At 39.3% G+C, this 17,809-nt stretch overlaps 1 protein-coding gene across 1 annotated transcript in view; it reads left to right on the forward strand.

Annotated features, from left to right (window-relative positions):
• The window catches only part of zfpm1 (zinc finger protein, FOG family member 1), a 68,845-nt gene that overhangs the window by 36,103 nt on the left and 14,933 nt on the right, over positions 1-17,809 (forward strand). Inside the window, exons 3-4 of the mRNA XM_058387886.1 lie at positions 503-667; positions 17,623-17,756. Of these exons, the coding sequence (XP_058243869.1) occupies positions 503-667; positions 17,623-17,756 (299 nt within the window). The remainder of the gene's footprint in view (positions 1-502; positions 668-17,622; positions 17,757-17,809) is intronic.

Raw genomic sequence — 17,809 nt, forward strand, 5'->3', positions numbered from 1 at the left:
GTGATTAGGTTGGGGGCTTGAGGAAGAAAAAGGGATAGTGTGAAGGAAAAGAGCTAGACAGCCCTCTGTCAGTGCTCAGGAAGTATCATTAGTCTCACAGTTGGTACAGTGATACTTCAGTGTGTGTGGGATAGACACAAAGAGCGACACAGAGGATCCTATCAGTAAGGTGATCATTTTGATCAGAGGAACTCACTAATCACCTCCATCAATGACTGAGAGATGGCCACTGATGACAAGGATTTGCCTTAATGAAAGGGAGACACACATTACCTTTAAGGAAGGCTTTTTTCACTTGGCAAATCAAAAGGACCCGAGTGTGTGGGGAGGCCTCAGGTTACTGGTGTATGAGGACTTTTATTCAAACTGGCTTTGATCATCAGACAGGAGCGGCCACGCTCGTAAAGCACCTTGGTGTAGTTGAACATGCCCTTAGAATAAATTGACCGTTAGTATAAAGTCTAAAAATTAAACATTGTTGTAAATTCTTTGTTTCCACCAGAACCCAGAACACACGAGTCTCCAGACACACCAGACATTGATGAAGAAGATGAGAAACGCTGGAAACCCAGTGATGGGGAAGAGCAACAGATGGAAGAAGAAGAAGAAGAAGAGGAGGAGGAAGAGGAGGAGGAGGAGGAAGTGGAGCCAAACTGGAATGGCCCAGGTTAGTGTCGCCACTCCTTTACTTAGACCTGTCTGTATTTTATTGCCTGATGAATGAGTCACAGTCTACAGTCCCTTGTGTACAGCAGTCATTGTGTGCACTCTCCCGAATGCCCAGATGTCATAGGTGGGAAGTCGTAAAATAATAACTCCTTTTCACTATGTTTATTATTTGAACAGTGGTTGAAAAGTCAATTTCTGGCATACCTTATTATCAACTGTAAGAAGCTGTTAGAAAAACAGCTCAAATCCATCACCCTTAGTACTTATAAAGACCCTGTCAGTTGAACTTTTGCACTATAATGCGCCAATTTGTAGTAAGTACTGTGAGTAGTGTGTTTACACTGGAAATGACATCAAGAAGAAGTGGACTACCCAGATAATGCACTTATTCGACTGAAAAACATAGAAATCAAAGGGTGGGGCTAGCAGGTTCTGACCCTGGATGAGAAAACATTTTCAAGATGGCGGATGACACTCTGGCAGATGAGACATCTTACACACGTCTTTTAAATTATACCACATTTCTTTCTCATTATATTTAAAACACTGTTTTCTGCTAACGTCATGTGCTTGACATCATTTGCCATAGACTGGGGTAAATAAGCCGTTAGTGCTCCATTTGAGACAATACTAACCTTCTAAAGTTCATACACTTGACTGTAGAGTAGTGTGTAGTACGTCCGTCTGTTCTACTTAAAAAAAATAAAAATAAAACTAGTCATTTTCTGTTGCCACACAGAATATATTGTCACCTCCGCCCCGCCCCAACACATACAGGCTCATCAGCACTCAAAATACCGCAGCTTATTCCGGTCAAGTCATCCTATTGCCCAGAGCTTTTATTGCCTGTTATTAACTGGCTAATAAAATAGAATGAATCAGAACAACATGAAAGAAGGAATCTTTCTTTTTTTTTTTTTTTTGCTATTTTCCATCTCACCCCTCACCCACAGCCCCCCACTGCAATTCCCACAGTTTGAATACCTCTGCCCTAGGCTAATACATGTTCATGGATTAAAGATCTCCATCACCACGATGGACTTCTGCCGTATCAGTCGCATAGTGGCTCTATTTGAGATTTTCACATAATGCATGGAACATTTTGCTGCTGCATTTTAAAACCCTTATTTCTTTAGTGGGGTTTTCAGTGCACTTTGGAAAAGTGGAGAGGCCCAGTCACAGGGTCAGATAATATTTATATGTTTTCAATGTTTGGGAGATGCTTTTAAAATGAATTTCCGTGTGGCAGTAGATCAGTGTCTGTGTAAATGTCTCTTCTTGTCTCTTCAGGAAAGCTTTTTTATGTCCAAAAAGCATAGACAAGAAGAACATTAATAAATACATGTTTTCCAACATGGGTGAATGTAGTCTGAGTTGCTATATGCTCTCAGTTGGCAGTTTTATTTATACCAGCCTGGCTACACTTACTGCCATCTTTCATATATGTCGATTTTTAGGTATAGAATTACAAACTATTATTATGTATAATTAATCTTTTTTTTTGTCTTTTTTTTTCAATTATTCATCAATCTACAATCTAATCACTCTGCCTGTTAAAGGGACATCTAAAGCGTCGTGACTAACCATGAATCTGGCAGTGGATTATTTCAGCACAGCAATGAAGGCTAATATAGTGCTGTGTTGTGCTGTTATGAGGGTTTTTAAAAAAGTCCTAACAAAAATAATCTCATCAGCATTAACGAAGGGTGTATATTGTTTAACGCAAAAAATAAAATTTGTAAATTGTGTAAAGCTCTAACTGTACTCCTTCAATGTAGACTAATGAAGAATGTTGCATGAAATGCTAGTCCCAGTGAATGCATCAGCTGTGTGTGTGTGTGTGTGTGTGTGTGTGTGTGTGTGTTCATTCATCACCACTACAAAAAAAAAGAATTGTCCTAGGGGACCTCCTCCTTTCCTAGTTGCAGTCACGAAGATTTTTTTTAATCCATGCCTGTAGGGTTAATCAGTACTTGTTCAGTAATCTCTAGCGCATTTTAGATGAATGGAATGATAACTTTAGTCTTAACATTCCACTGTGTAACAAAATATATTGAATTGTACTCCCATTTCAAGCTATGGAATCAAACTCATTGTTTTGTTCAGTTGAGTAGAATAATATAAGCTGAATATCACAATTAAAATGCATTTCAAATGGCTTATTTAAATTATATGATAAACTGCGGAATACTACCTAATACTTAATGTGATATTTACATAATACATAATTTACTCAAGTTACAGCCTATTTATAGTGATTATTAACTTGGCTTCCTGTGAGGTCGCATGTGTTAAGCACCGAAAGACTCTGGACTCGTCACTTTCTCCGTCCTTGATCGAACTAATGCAGTGGTAATAACTGAGAGTACTTGATTTCATTAGCCAATTTTCATTAGTGATAAATTAGGTCCTGTAATATTTAAGGCTATTTCACTGTATAATAGGAAATAGTGTTTTTGAATGCTTTGTGTTGAGGATGTTTAGATTATCGTGGAGTTTGCAGACTGACTGTTATAGTAATTGGAACCTTATTAATTGCTGTGTGGTTGCTACTTGATGGCCATGCTGGTGATTGGACTGTGATAGGCTTTTTTTTTTCTTTCCTCTTCTCCTTCACAAACTAACTGCCGAGAAAGAGAGAGAGAGAGAGGTTAGAGAGTGGGAGAGGGAGAGAAGGGGAGAAGGAGAGAGATAGCCCTTCTATCAGTACTAGAGCAGACGCTGCCTTTATCAGGAGCACGATTGGCAAAAGGGAAACTTTGACCGGTCTGAATTTTTCTCTTATCGTCACAACCCCCCCACAACACCAGTCTCTCCATCACTACAAACACCCCCCCCCTCCCCATGCAAGCGTGCACTCCTTCCTTCTTGTCTTTTTTCTGCTTCCTTGAATGTCAGGAGTGGAGTGGCAGCAGGAGTCACGCTTACTCCTATGTTGGTTTGTTCTCTATCAGACTTTTTCTTACAAACCACAGAGAGTCAACCAGATAGGAACGTGGAATTTTATCGAATTACGTTAGCACACGTAGATGTGGTCTGGTTTTGAGGGATGTATAAAAAAAAAAACAGGTCCAGTGCTATGATGTCACTTCCTGTTAGATTGCTGTTTAAATAGCCAAAGAGTTGAGTGGATTTGTCTTGTGCTCTCCCTAGCACTCCTGCTTTATTGCATCATTTTCTGCTAAATTCATCATTAGGACAATGTTATTAGTGTTGGATCTACAGCCTATCCAAGGAATACAAGGAGTATCATGCACATCCACTTTCACACACTTATTTACACCTAAAGGCAAATTTCAGTAGTTAATCCACATGTATTTCTTGACGGTCAAAGGAAAACCGGAGAACCCAGAGAAAATACACATAGACACATGATGATAAGATGTTTTTTGGTCAGTAATTCTTAAAAGCAACAAAAAACAAAACACTAATTAGTAATCTGAACTAATTATTAATCTGGGGCTATATTAAACATATGGCTAGGCATGGCTTCAGCTTCATCTGGGTGAATCTTGACCTGAATTAACCTCAAAACTGATATTAACCTCTATCATATGAACCAACAGAAAACCAGATGACTGGACTGTGGTCTGTTTGGTTGTTAAAATAAATGAAAAATAAATAAATAAGGTGCTGGGAAAAACATGTTGCTGATGGATACTTCATATTGTCATGACTCTACAAGCTACAAATCTATGTCTGGGTGGATCTAAGTAAGAGAAATTCAAATAGATTAACAGTATGTAAAATGCTGGATTGTGCTTTTGTGCATTATTTAAAAAAGGACAAGTATTTTACATTTCAATAGCAAACAAATACCTTATTCAGTAATTTAACTGCAGGGTAAGAATTGTTCCTGTTTGCACGTGCAAGTTTTTTGATTTGTTGGAAATTCTCCTTTGCTGTCAGCAATAATTTAAAACCTGTAAATGTTGTACTTAGCTGTTTCAGATTTGTCTAGAATAAGACAGATTCTGTTGTAAAAATTCAAAGCAAAACCTCATTATTAGTCATTCCAAGGGTGGGTGTAATGACACGTGGAAACCAGACTGCTAAGAAACCATTAATGAATAAGTCATGTAATTTCAGTTAGCATTTACAAAGTTACAAAATCATAGAAATCCCAATGAAATGACTTTATGGCCATGAATTGATCCTGTATTAAACAGGAAGTCAGCATGGCGGTGTTTTGATGATAAATGACTGATTTACACAACCTCCAATAGCATTCAAGATTGCACCACACCCCTGCTGAATCTAAACCATCTTAACATAATATGAAATATTGTACCATATACGCTACAGAGTTTAGCAAGAGCAAGTGAGTGTAGGATTTTTCATCGCTGCCTTCACTTACACCTTTCGGCTTTAAAGTGCATGATATCCCGGGCAAGGAGGTGCCATGTGTTTCTGGAGTTATGCTGCACACGTTTGAGTCGAGGTCGACTGTCAGCAGAGCTGATGGTGACGGAGAGCTGCAGGGTCATCACCTGGAGACGTCTGATGTGTCTGAATGGTAGATAAAATAATATTACTTACTCTTATTGATGGAGAAGCGCTGACAGTGTATAAAGAAGTTTTCTGCCTGCTAGAAAGACATTCTAACAAATGCATTGACGAACCATGTTTGGTGTTAACATCCTGCTACCATAGAGCCTCTAGGGATGGGGCATATACATTATAAAGAGCATTTAATTAAATTAACTCGAGGTGTACAAGACGAATGGAAGAAAAGAAAAATTATTGTAACTGATGAACCAAAATCAGTTTCTGTATTCTGTATAAAATAGCTGTACTATTTTATAGGTATCCATAACATCAAATGATGAGCACAAAAACATTAAAACACACTTTTTTCCTAGGAGGATATTAAATTTATTTTACATATGTCTATTGTGTTCTAGTGTAAATAAATGTAATGCCATGATAGCCTTCTGCAGCCTTCTGTCTTCTAATACATACATACATAAAGTTAGGACAGTGTTTAGAGGATTGTGGTTCAGGGTGCTTTTGTAAGAGGGGAAAAATAGGAATTGTTTTTCTAATATTTATTGTCCTTCCATAAGATCCTAAAATAAGATAACTGCAAGTCTTCTAGCTATTGAAACAGATTAGACTGGCTCTTACGGTTAGGACGTTTCTGTAATAGAGATCAGCTGATCAACATTTATTGTTTGCTTAACCGTTCATCCATTTCTATTCCTTTTCCGTTAATACAATAATGATGCCTTTAAAGACTATTGCTCGTCATTTCATGTGTTATTGTATGACAGTGCTAGCAAGGAGCAAACGCTGTGGTATCATCAATTCTCCAGCTCTGAAAAGGTGAAATTTTCATCAGAAGTGCTGCTGATAGTTTATGAGTTTGGTTAACTGCTGCTGTATCTGTGTAGTAATGTCATTTATAGGGTGGAGTCATATGAAAGGGAATGATAGGTGGTGGCTAGGCTCAAGTGTCAGAATGAGTTGATAGGGCGGAGCGGCATTTTTAATCTATAACGTGTCCTGCTGCATGATATGCAAAATAAATTATGAAGAAAATATTATCTTCAGAATGACCTTGCTGGCTGGAGGGTTTGATATTTTCCTCTGTGCTTAAAATTCTTGATATGCAAATGACCATCAGAGTAATCCCTTCTAGCTGCCTGCCTGTCACTCTGCGGTCTCTCTCTCTCTTTCTCTCTGTCTCTCTCTCTCTGTCTCTCTGTCTCTCTCTCTCTCTCTCTCTCTCTCTCTCTCTCTCTCTATCTGTCTCTCTCCATCTCTCTCTCTTTCTTAGTTCAATTCAGTTCAGCAGTGCTTATTGCCATGAATGTTAAATCACATTGTTGGCAATGAAAAGTTTAAGTGTCTGCATTTATGAATAAACATTGCAAGCATATTTAACAACAACAAATTCTCTCTTTCTGACTGTGTTTCTCTCTAACTGTGTGTGTCTGTGTGTGTGTCTATCACACACATTAAGCTACACACCATTAAGCCACACGTTCTTATCCACCCAGTTAAATTACAGCATAAACCATGTTAATGGTAGCTATAATAATGATTATTCATATTTACCCAGTGCTGCTGTTGATCATATTTAATTCTAGCGGATCGAGGTAAGCTGTGTATGTGTATTATCAATGGCATTTAAATGCTGATAAATGATTTGGCCGAGTTGGCATTAATGAGTGGTCTGGAGGCGGCCTGATAGGTGCTGAGGTGCAGGTCCAGGTTTTCCACTGTCAGCAGACACGCCGGCAAATCTGCATAGGCTTCCTGAAGAGTCCTGAGCTCTGGCAAATTGAAAACATATCAGGACCGTGCAGAGCGATGAGGAGGGGAGGGGAGAGGGGGAGCAGAAAAAGAGCGATTTGAGAAATGGAAATTATTAAACCAAATTTTTTGTCATTTGTTGCCTTATGTAATGCCTTTTTTATGTTTTATTTTATTTTATTTATTTTTCTTCTAATTTTTTTGCAGTGAATGCATAAAAATATTATGTAGATGAGCTGGCAAATCATTTGCCACTTAAAAAATGAGAGGCCTTATATGAAAAGAATCAAGTGATTAATGATTTATTTGCAATTAATTTTGTATGCTAATGAGCAAGTAAACTGAAAATATCTGTTTTTGCCAGTTTGCTAATCATTTAGCTTTTAATTTAGACCATGAGTAGTAATGACAAGCCGGCAAGTGTTTAATGAACATATTCGGATCGTTCTCAGACAGACAATAGGGAGAGTAGTGTGTATCCTTTATCTCGCTCCGTCTAAAACACTCGACTGAGAAAGCAGAATGCGCTGGAGTGTCATTTTAGTCTTCCTCCTGTCTCTATTGTTTCTCAGTAGAAACGCTGCGCTTCAGATCTCTACACTGCACTGTGTGGATACAATGTCCAATCCCGCTCCACATTTCAAAGCCCAAATTACACACCTCCTACATCAGCTTATTTCAGTCTGCCATCATTTTCAGCACAAGGACATGAGTGGCAAAGATCTTTTTCTTGTGTTTGCAGCTGCTTGACTCTCTGTGGAGCTGCAGGTTTCACACTGCTTATTGTTCATGAAGAATCAGAACAATAGCTGAGTCTTTTTGTGAATAAGGTATAATTAGCCTTAGATTTTTGTCCTCATTTGACCCCATTGTGGAAGGCTTAATCACTTCGGATTGGTCAGCGTTACAAAGGCTCATGCACTATTTAGATGCCTTTGAATTAAAAATGTTATTTGTGCAAATGTATAGAAAATTTGATTAAAAAAATTAAGAGTTTTCCAGAGCAGAGGCCACAAGTTTTCCTCGGTTCATTTTGGTTCTGTTGAAAGGGAGGGAGAGAATTATGCTAACACGTTTCTTCTGTGAGAAACCGTGTGGTAGAGATCGTTTAAGGTGGGTGGGATAAAAGAGTTAAAAAAAAAAAAAAGTGCATATGAGTTCACAGTACTTTTTTCTGTATGTTTCTTAATGCTTGTGTGGGTGGGAATGTGTCTTGGTAGCAGAAACATGTCTCTAAAATGACAGAACCAGTGTTGCATGGAGGCCTGTGGGAAGTTTTATGGTTTTCAGTTAGTTGTCAGGTTTTATCATCTCCTTCTCTTCAATCTGTCTTTATTTCTTCCTGAGAGGTGGCTGTGGTTGTGCGGCGGTATGAGGGGCTCAGACGGAGCTGTTATCTAGGCTTGAACAGAGGCGGCTCAACGTCAGACCGTTAACCCCCGTCCCTTTTTCCCTGCTCCTCCTGCTAACACACACACACAATACCACACACACCATCCCTACCCAAAAACCAAGCATTGCCGCTGTCTCACCCCACAACCCAGGTCAATCTGTAATCTCTCTCTCTCTCTTTCTCTCTCTCTCTCACATTCACTCACTCTCACTCTACTTCAGCTTACAAACATTCCAGGTTTGGGAGAAAAAAGCACTGTTGTCATTGTACACTATTTAGACGATTAATTACACTATAATGTTCTGTCATGTTACAGACTTCAGACTGTGACTATAAACCCTTAATGCTCCCATTAAATAGTTTCTTTGCTCTTGATGTATACTGATGGAAAAGCTCTTGACATTATAAAGACAGAATCACATTCTCACATAGTCTGAGACATGGTCCAGCACTGAGGAGCCACAAGTTGGTAAAACACCTCTGAGAAGTGTAACCGCAACCTCATACAAATTCCACTCTATGCAAAATTAATGAACTCTAACCATTTTTTTTTAGCTCAGCCAAGCAATAGTTAGAACAGCGAAAAGTGGGAAGGAAAATGCACAGCCCAAAACTGTGCATATATATATATATATATATATATACACATGTGTATATATATATATACACATGTGTATATATATATACATACGTGTATATATATATATACATACGTGTATATATATATATATATATATACGTATATATATATATACGTATGTATATATATACGTATGTATATATATATATATATAGAGAGAGAGAGAGAGAGAGAGAGAGAGAGAGAGAGAGAGAGAGAGAGAGCTTAAAAATGGTTGCAGATATGGTGGAATTTCTATGAGGTTACTTAAATATATACACTGTGTGTGTGTCTGTGTGTACATACCCTACATTTGTTATTTTTGATTCAAGTATTAACACTCATGGTGTGAGTGCTAGCATGGCTGATTTTAAATTTTTTTTTCCACAATTTTGTGATGATGAACTGTTTGAGTAAATCATTATTTACTTTTTTTGGCTTCTGTTCCACACACACCTGCATTGTAGTGTAAGTGCGGTTAGTTGTGGGATGTAAGTGGTTGAAAGTAAAGTGTAACGACAATTTAATATATGTCACAGGAAACGCCTTGAGAGTTTGATGTGAGTTGATTTGTGAGTTTGAGAAGCTTGCCGTGTTTGTCTGGCTGTATCCATGTACAGTATATACATCGTTTACACAATGATTGAAAAGTTAGGAAACATGCCCTTATCCCCCTTACTCTTATCCCCAGCTCCTGCTCTGTGTGTTACACTGGTGTCGTGCTGATGATTGAGAGGTGTGGTGTGTAATCTAGAGCAGCGTTTATCACACTGCCTGCACCATGTGACCTGGATACTGCCACTTCGATCGCCATCCTATCAGATGCCTAAGCCTTTCTGCCACTTCCTGCTCTTTCCTGCTCCATGTTTCAGTTTAGCTTTGCTTCTTCCAGCCTTCTATCTCTCCTCCACCAACTTCCCATTCTGCTTTGTGTGTGTGTGTGAGACTACACACACTTTAAATGTTTTTTGAATGCACAACACAGCAACTTATTCCTTTACACGACCCGTTGATTCTGATGAACCGACACTCAGGAGGCAGACAGAATCTTCAGCACCACACTAATAAATTATGGCTGCATTATTAATATTTGTCTTTATTTTACAGGGATGTCACACAGCCTGAATGTGAACTCAGTCTCTACTCAAGTGGAGTGTGCTTTTATCGTGGCAACCATGTCAGTAACAAAGTCACTACATTCTGTAGCTGTGATACTCCTTTATATATATATAAAAAAAAAGAGCAAGAAAAATAGAAAAGTCTGTTTTGTTCTTATTATTCCATGGTGTCTCTCACTGTGTCAGCCACTTCTGTAGATTACTCATCTAAAAAGCATTTTTCATTAATGTATTTGTCTGTTCATTATAAAACCAAGAGCTATAGCGTCGTCTGAGTGATACTTGCTCTTTTTTTTTTTAATAAAATCTAAATTCACTTGACACTATTATTAAAACGACCTATTTAAAGCCAGAAGGAGTCGCTAAAGTAGACACGAAATAATTATTGAATTAATTATCAAAGTCACATACCGTACAATTAATTTTGTGCTTTTGCCGGAGTCTTTTTTTCCCCTGCCTATGCACAGAGAATGTCAAGAAACATTTTCTAATTAATTTATGTGTGATAATCAGGAGGAGTTTCTGGAAGGTCTCCACTTTCGATTTATGAGAGGGCAACTGTCGTAGAGGACAGGCTTAACACACACACACACACACATACACATACACCCTGGCAAGGTTTACACCCATATGCAGGGTAACAAAAAGACCCAAATAATTTCTCAAAAAGATGAGAATAGTTCCACGCATATTCATCCTGTCAGCTGATTTATTTATTTATTTATTTATTTTAATGCTACTGATGCAGCATTTCAGCATGGTAAGCAGAACACATTAAGTCAAATGAAAAGCGCAACTTAATGACCATGCATAAAATGCGACAACACGCATAACGGCGAAAGGTTTCTCGCAGAATCAGCCATCATATTTCTTTTGACACGCTGAGACTAAATGTGTTTTGGCTTCATTATTTTCAGCCGCATTATTTTTAGAGAGCCTTGTTATGTTATCGTGTGAAGAGAAAAGACTCTGTAGCAAAATTTTGTCGGAGGACATTTTTGGTTCACAAACTGCATTTTCTGCAATAAAATCAATTATGATTGGTAAGGTGACTTGTAGGAAATGATTTAAAATGGATTACAGAGCGGATTTTACATTCATATAGTGTTATTTAATTTAAACACTGACCAGTACCTATATTATCAAGCAGTAGTTTTAGACAGACCTATCATAGCTTATTTCCTGACTTGTAATTTAGCATAATGTCAATCTAACATTTGTTTTATCAAATATCATTAATCATTTAGCAATTTTTCTTCTGCATCTGAAAGTAATTTTTGTGTACAAGGAAGCCAAAGCACACTAACATTGTATTCTTCCATGTGGTGAGCATGATGATGAGATTTCCTCATCAATAAGTTTTTTAAAAGAAAGTCACAACATTCTAAAAAGGCTGCATGAGAGTTTTTAATGAGGTTTCTTGCGTTATCTTGCCATAATTTTGCCAATCCCTTTGATGAGTGTGATTTATGGCACCCCCTGTTGGTAACAGTTTCTAAACATTTCAAGTCCAACACCAAGGAAAATAATCTAGTAAACAGTTTTGCCCGTCGTAGATTTAGAGGTTGTCCATCTTCCTGCCACTTCATAGTGACTTTCTTTTCTCTCTATTGGATTTTTGAACATGCAGATCCTTATTTGTTTCTTAACGTCACCTCAACGCTGCACCGTTTCTGCTTTTCATTTGTGTGTCAGGTTTATCATTTTCCTTGCTCACATATTGGCTCTTCTGCATGTTTGGCATGTGCTCTTTTCCAGGCCTTGTGCTGGGCTGATAAAGGTTCAGAAGTACAGTTAAGAGAAATTAGTTGTGTAAACAGTAGTAAATGTCAATGATAAAGTTCTGTTGAAGCTCATCTGCGTGGCAATGCAGGTGTCTTATCTCTCTCTGGCAATAGACAGCAAAATGGAAATGATGCCATGATGGTGAGTGTGCTGTGCATATCCCAGAAATTTGTATCTTTTTAAACTGAATGTTTTGACTCTGCTTAGGCCTGAAGTGTGTGTGTGAGAGAGAGAGAGTGTGTGTGCGCGAATGTGTGTGTGGAGTGGGGGGGCTGCTCTGAGAGAGTAAGCAGGGGAAATCGGATTGTTGGCTAATCTGAAATACAAAATAGCTCCAGATGCCTTTCGAATTAACATATCACTTTGAACTGTACATTTGAATGTAAAATACTTTTGATTTTTTGGATTTATTGAGGATGAATAGACAAGCACACACACACACACACGCACACACTTTCACACACAGTGGGTAAAAAGCATTGTGTTTGTTGCTCAGCAGAGGTTTAACCCCACCTATTAGTGCGGGGTCGGAGTGCGTCTCAGATAAAGATTTCCTGTTGTACTTTGTCAAAAAATCAATGGCTGCACACTGATCCGCTCATTTGATATCAACAATAGTCTTTTTAAAAATCAATTAGTCGTGATAGGGAGGATCATGTAGCTGGAGGAGTGCGGGGACTGTACCAGTGAGGCAGAGTTGTTCAAGCACGCTCTTTAATGTAGTCAATATTTCCTCTTAAACTTATAGTCCAAGTGTGACTTCGCTGAGTTGTTATATCTAGGTTTTATGATGCGGAGGATAATGAATAATGGTTCACTTTTTTTGTTGAAGTCATGCTGCTGAGGCTTTACAGTGGATTTAATTTCACTCTAGGCTTCCCACAATGCTGACCATGTGATTTTAGCTCTTTTCAATCCCTATTAAGTAGCTCATGATCAGAAACAGAGCTGAGTATTTTTTCACTCAGGTTCCTGCAGGAAAATGACAGTTGACAAGATCAGCTATAGATAACATCCAGATCTGAAGCCTTTCTGTATGAAATGAGATTTTTTTTTTTTTTTTTTTTGTATATATGGGTAGGTGTTTTATGTAATTTGTTATTTACTGAGACTGAGACAAATTCAAATCATAAGACAAAGTCAGGGTCAATAACAGGCAATGGTCAGATGATCAGGAAACAGCATACACATGATCAGAATGATCAATACCAGGGGGGGAAAAACAGCATAAAAACCAGAGTAGTGATCACAGAAACAAAAGGCTTGGTAAGCTGACAGAAACCGACTATGCATTACTTTGCAGTGTGTGTAGTGTGAGAGTCTCTTTTATATGGTTGGGCAGCGGTTCTTAATCTGTGGGTTGAATAGCAGTATCAGGATGGTTGTCGGGAAATTTATTTTAAATGAGTGCATAAAATACTCGCCTAATGGAACCACCTAGTGTCGACATGATATAATTAATGATTGGAAGAAGTCACATGGGCTACTGGTTTATAGTCATCATAGCTGGACTGCTGATTTCATGTGACAAACAAGTACATGCATAGAGACTTGGGTTTGAGAATAGTTTGCGCCTTTTCCTCAACCCTACTCGAGTATGATTGGACTGCCTCGCATCCAAGCCCAACCATTCCGCTGAGGGAGTAGTCCAAAGTTGTTATTAATGTATATCCATCTTACATTTAGGATGAGGGGTGGGGATTGGGTGGGTCACAAAACATTGTCATTCTAAAAAGTGGGTCACACTCGCAAAAAGGTTAAAAACCAGTGTGCTAGGGTGATTGGGAACTATTGATTGTGATCATAAGTCCAGTGAATTAGTGGTAGTGGGTTCTCTAAAGTGTAGTTTGGGGCAGCCATGTCTGTAGACAACAGTGCAGATTGGAAAACTGAGTTTCTTGATGGATAGAATGAGCCAAGTATTGAATGTGCCAAATGGCAGTGTCCTGGCAGGTCCAACTTGTAGGTGGTTTCAGTGATTTGTTTCATATCGAATGGGCCGACATACATGTGACTTTGTGCAAACTTGGGGGTGTCTGAAGACTTCAGTGGTGAGCCAGACTCTCTCTCCTGGCTGAGAGTTTAGTGTTATTTTATCCTGGTCAGCTTTCTCCTTGTTTTTCTGGGAAAGGTGGGTGTCTTCCCACATCTTTTCCCTGTGCCAAAACCATCTGTCATCTGTCCTCTGGAAATCCCAAAGTACCAGAACATGTGATAAAAAGGATCTCAAATGTGCCAAAGCCTGCAGGCAATAACAAGCATGACTGTGTGGCTGCAAGATTCCGAAGGGTTGGTTGCTTTGGTGTGGGCAGAGTCAGGAACTTACCTGCTGGCAGGGATCTTGGCTTGGATGCACTCATCAGCGATTGGTGAAACAATGAATAGATAGGGACTCACTGTTTCTGAGTGGGAGACGGCACTTTCACTTGTGGCTGACCCTGGCTTGGCCGAGGGCTTGGCTTGGAAGGGGCACTCATGAAGAAGTGCTCAGACCTGCTGCAGTAGAAACACCATCGCGCTCTGCATTGCATCACCCTTTCTCCCTCACTGAGTCTTGTGCATCCCTGGTGCATGGATTCAGATGGACAACTTTCTCCTTGAGAGACCCCCTCTCTCTAGGATGGTCAAGATCAATTAGGGAGTCAAAGTGAGTGTGTCAGAACTGCTGCAGAAAAGTGCCTTTCAGTGCTTGGGTTGTTCCGTCCACTGTAGCATGTAGAACTCGAGAGCATATTTTGCTATTCTTTGGGACGTGGTAAGCAGCTGCTTTCTGGTCTCTTTTCCCTCAGGTGAGTGGTCACCATGTGTTGTAACCATTTTATGAACTGGTTGTAAGAGGTGTGGCCCATTTTAATGCTGTGATAACCTTTTGTGGCTTGCAAAAGACCAAGAACATTGCAGGTACGAAGCCTTTACATGTTGAGGTGCCACCTGTGTACTTGTCTGGCCATGGCATTAGCATGCTAGCTGCTGGAACTTGAGTGTGGGATGCTACAGTCAGATTAGGTTAACTTTGACAACCACGTCTACCAGCACGTCTATCAGGCATTCCTATCAATTGTCCATGCATTCTCTCTGGCTCTCCTCTCCTCTCCTCTTTTCTTCTCTTCTGTTCTCTCTACACTTCTGTACTCCTCTCCAGGTGGCCAACATCATTACTTATTTCATTAATGGTGGAGCGGTTGTTTTATAGCATTCAAGCCGACCAGGTGCTTGGGCTATTGATAAGGGTTTGTGTGGACACTACCAGTGTGAAGCAGTATTGATAAGAGCTGTGTGGACTCATTGCTATTGATAAGGCCAGCATGCAGTTTTTGGGCATTGGTCACACAATCACATTGATAAGGCTAGCGAGGTTATTGCAGGGCGTTGCTAAGGCTGGACATGGGGCTGATATCAGAGGACTTGGCCAAGCATTGTGTGGGAGATCGGTGAGGTCGTGATGATAAGGAAATCAGGTCTTTAGAAGTAAAGTGTTAAGGTCATTAGCCAAGAGTGAGATGTTATGTTGGTGTTCTGGTGATGCAAATATCCTTAGTAAATATCTTTAGTAGTTTTTTGGTAGGTTTTTTGAACCAAATATATCCCCTTTCTGTATAGAGAGATTAACTTGAACTGCTGTGTTTTGCACCACATGCGGATGATGGGGTCATATGAGGGTCTGACTATGGCACTGATGCTAAGATTAGGGCATCCTGATAGACCTCCTTGATATCTGGGCTGCTGGGGTGATAGCATGCTTGGACACTGGACTTTAGACTGTTGATAGCAGCACAATCTCTGATGGCTAATGACAAGCCTGGTTAATGACCAACCTGCTTTAGCATGGCCGGGCTGACCTATTCATATCTCTGTCATTTGGTCATGCTATGTGAATAGAGCTCTTCTCATCTGGCTTTCTCCTTTACTATCTGTGTCCCTGTGTGTCCTAACCAGGTCTTTGTCACATAGGTTTATTCCCTCTTTGCTTCCATGTATGATGTCCCCTTCCTTTCTCCCTTCCAGTTTCTCTAGATTTTGGCTGTGGGAAAACCATTTTATCAGTGTTTGTCTGTTGTTCTCTGGTGGGGATAGATACAGGGAAGATAGATGAGTGTTTTGACATGGAGAGTGTTAGCCAAACACTCTTATCATCCTCTGCACTTTAGGCCGACCCGTGTAAGTGAGACTGAACCATGGAGAAACCTGTAGGCTTGCGTGTGTGTGAGTTGAGGGGTTACCATAGAAGAACCACGGTAGGATTAGTTGGCTGAAATTTAAGCACCACTCATGCCATGCCAAAAGAATTACATTAACTTAGAAAACACAGACTGGGCATTGTCATAGTGTGTAATTGGGTGTACTGGTAACTTGACTGTTCTATAACCGTGTGTATGACTGATTTTGCATGTGGGAGTTTCTAAGAATTGTCATATCTCTCTGTGAAGCTTTTGTCTGTTCCTGTGTCAGGCTTGCATCTGTGAATCAGCAAAGCCTTGACTCCTATCCCTGTTGTGCACTTATCTGTCACAGGAAGTACAAAAGTTCTTTTTGTTTTGGCCCATTTTTCCAAGTTCACTTTTGATTCTGACTAAACACCAAGCTCCACCTAGTGGTGCAAACTGCAGTCAAATCTATCCTCACAGAGTTCCTCTGCAAAGGATGACTCCTGCAAAGATATCTAAATGATCTTAATCTAAATGATCTCAATAAATATATGATTATATTTATTGTATATAATAAATTATATAAATATTCCAAAATATAGTATTGTATGATATGATTGTAATAATACCGTCTAAGCTAGAAAAAGTTATTTGGCAGATGATCACTGTATTAGTCCTGATCAGAAGTGAAAGGCTGTTCAGAAGAGACCAGAAAAAATCGTATTACAGGTCTCTTGGAAGCTGAAGCAACAAAATGTACAATTAAAGATTTGTTAGCGTGCCATACTGTACTGCACTGTACTGAGAACACAGATTGAGGTAACAAACCCTTGTTTCTAGATTTTGTGACACAGCAGGCAGAGTAAATCTCTTGCACAATATATGGAGGTAAACGTAAATAAATAGCATGATGGTGATGTTGCAATTTTTTTTCTTCTGTTAATGTAATTGTGTATTGTTCAATAAAGCCAATTGTTTAATTGGTATTTGAAACTATTTATCATGTGTCAAGCATTTTTATAAAGTTAAATTAAGCCCAATTATTTAATAATATTTAATTATTAAGAAACCCCTGTGAATCACCAAATAGTTAGTTAGAGCTTTGCTTTCCTTACTCTTCCCTTTTTTCCCATGTCCCCCCTGGTTTTGGTCACCTGCCAATTCCCTACACACTAACCAGCTCTCTTCTATTATACAACAGCTAAACACCATGGAGGGTAAAGGCTAATGTGCTTTTTTAGAGACAAGCTAAATGCATCTTTTCAAACTGCTGTTCATTCCGTGTCACAGAGCTGTGTAAAACCCTCAGAGGAAAGCCCTCCATGCTGTCTGCTGTCTTCCCCATACATAAGCTCACAGACCGATGTGATTGGCTAGTGTCAATGTGATTGACTCATGGTGGAGAGTGTATGCCATTTCTGCTGTCCAGAAGCTGTGGCTAATTTTGGTCCATTGATTCCTTGGCTATGGCATAATTGCAACTTCCTGGTGATAGAGTAGGCTTTTCTGTTGTGTCACTTGGGAACACCAGTTTTGGTTCCTCTTTAGGTATCTTAGGGTGCTCACTTGTAACATAATTGTATTTGTAAAACTGATTATATTTCCCTTCTTTTTTTACTCTGTGTGTGCAAACAGATGATTTGAAGCTATGTGATGGACTAGAGGACTCTAAGATTTTGGCTCGCAAGGACCTGTTGGTGGACACAGTCTGGGGACCTTTCTCTGGAAGCATCCAATCAGATGAATCTGCAAATGGAGTATCCAATCAAGTAAGTGGGCTGGGTCAAAAAAAGCTTTTAGGTACATTTTGGAAGTGTTTGGG

This window comes from Hemibagrus wyckioides, linkage group LG04, assembly GCF_019097595.1.
Source record: "Hemibagrus wyckioides isolate EC202008001 linkage group LG04, SWU_Hwy_1.0, whole genome shotgun sequence".
Taxonomy (NCBI): domain Eukaryota; kingdom Metazoa; phylum Chordata; class Actinopteri; order Siluriformes; family Bagridae; genus Hemibagrus; species Hemibagrus wyckioides.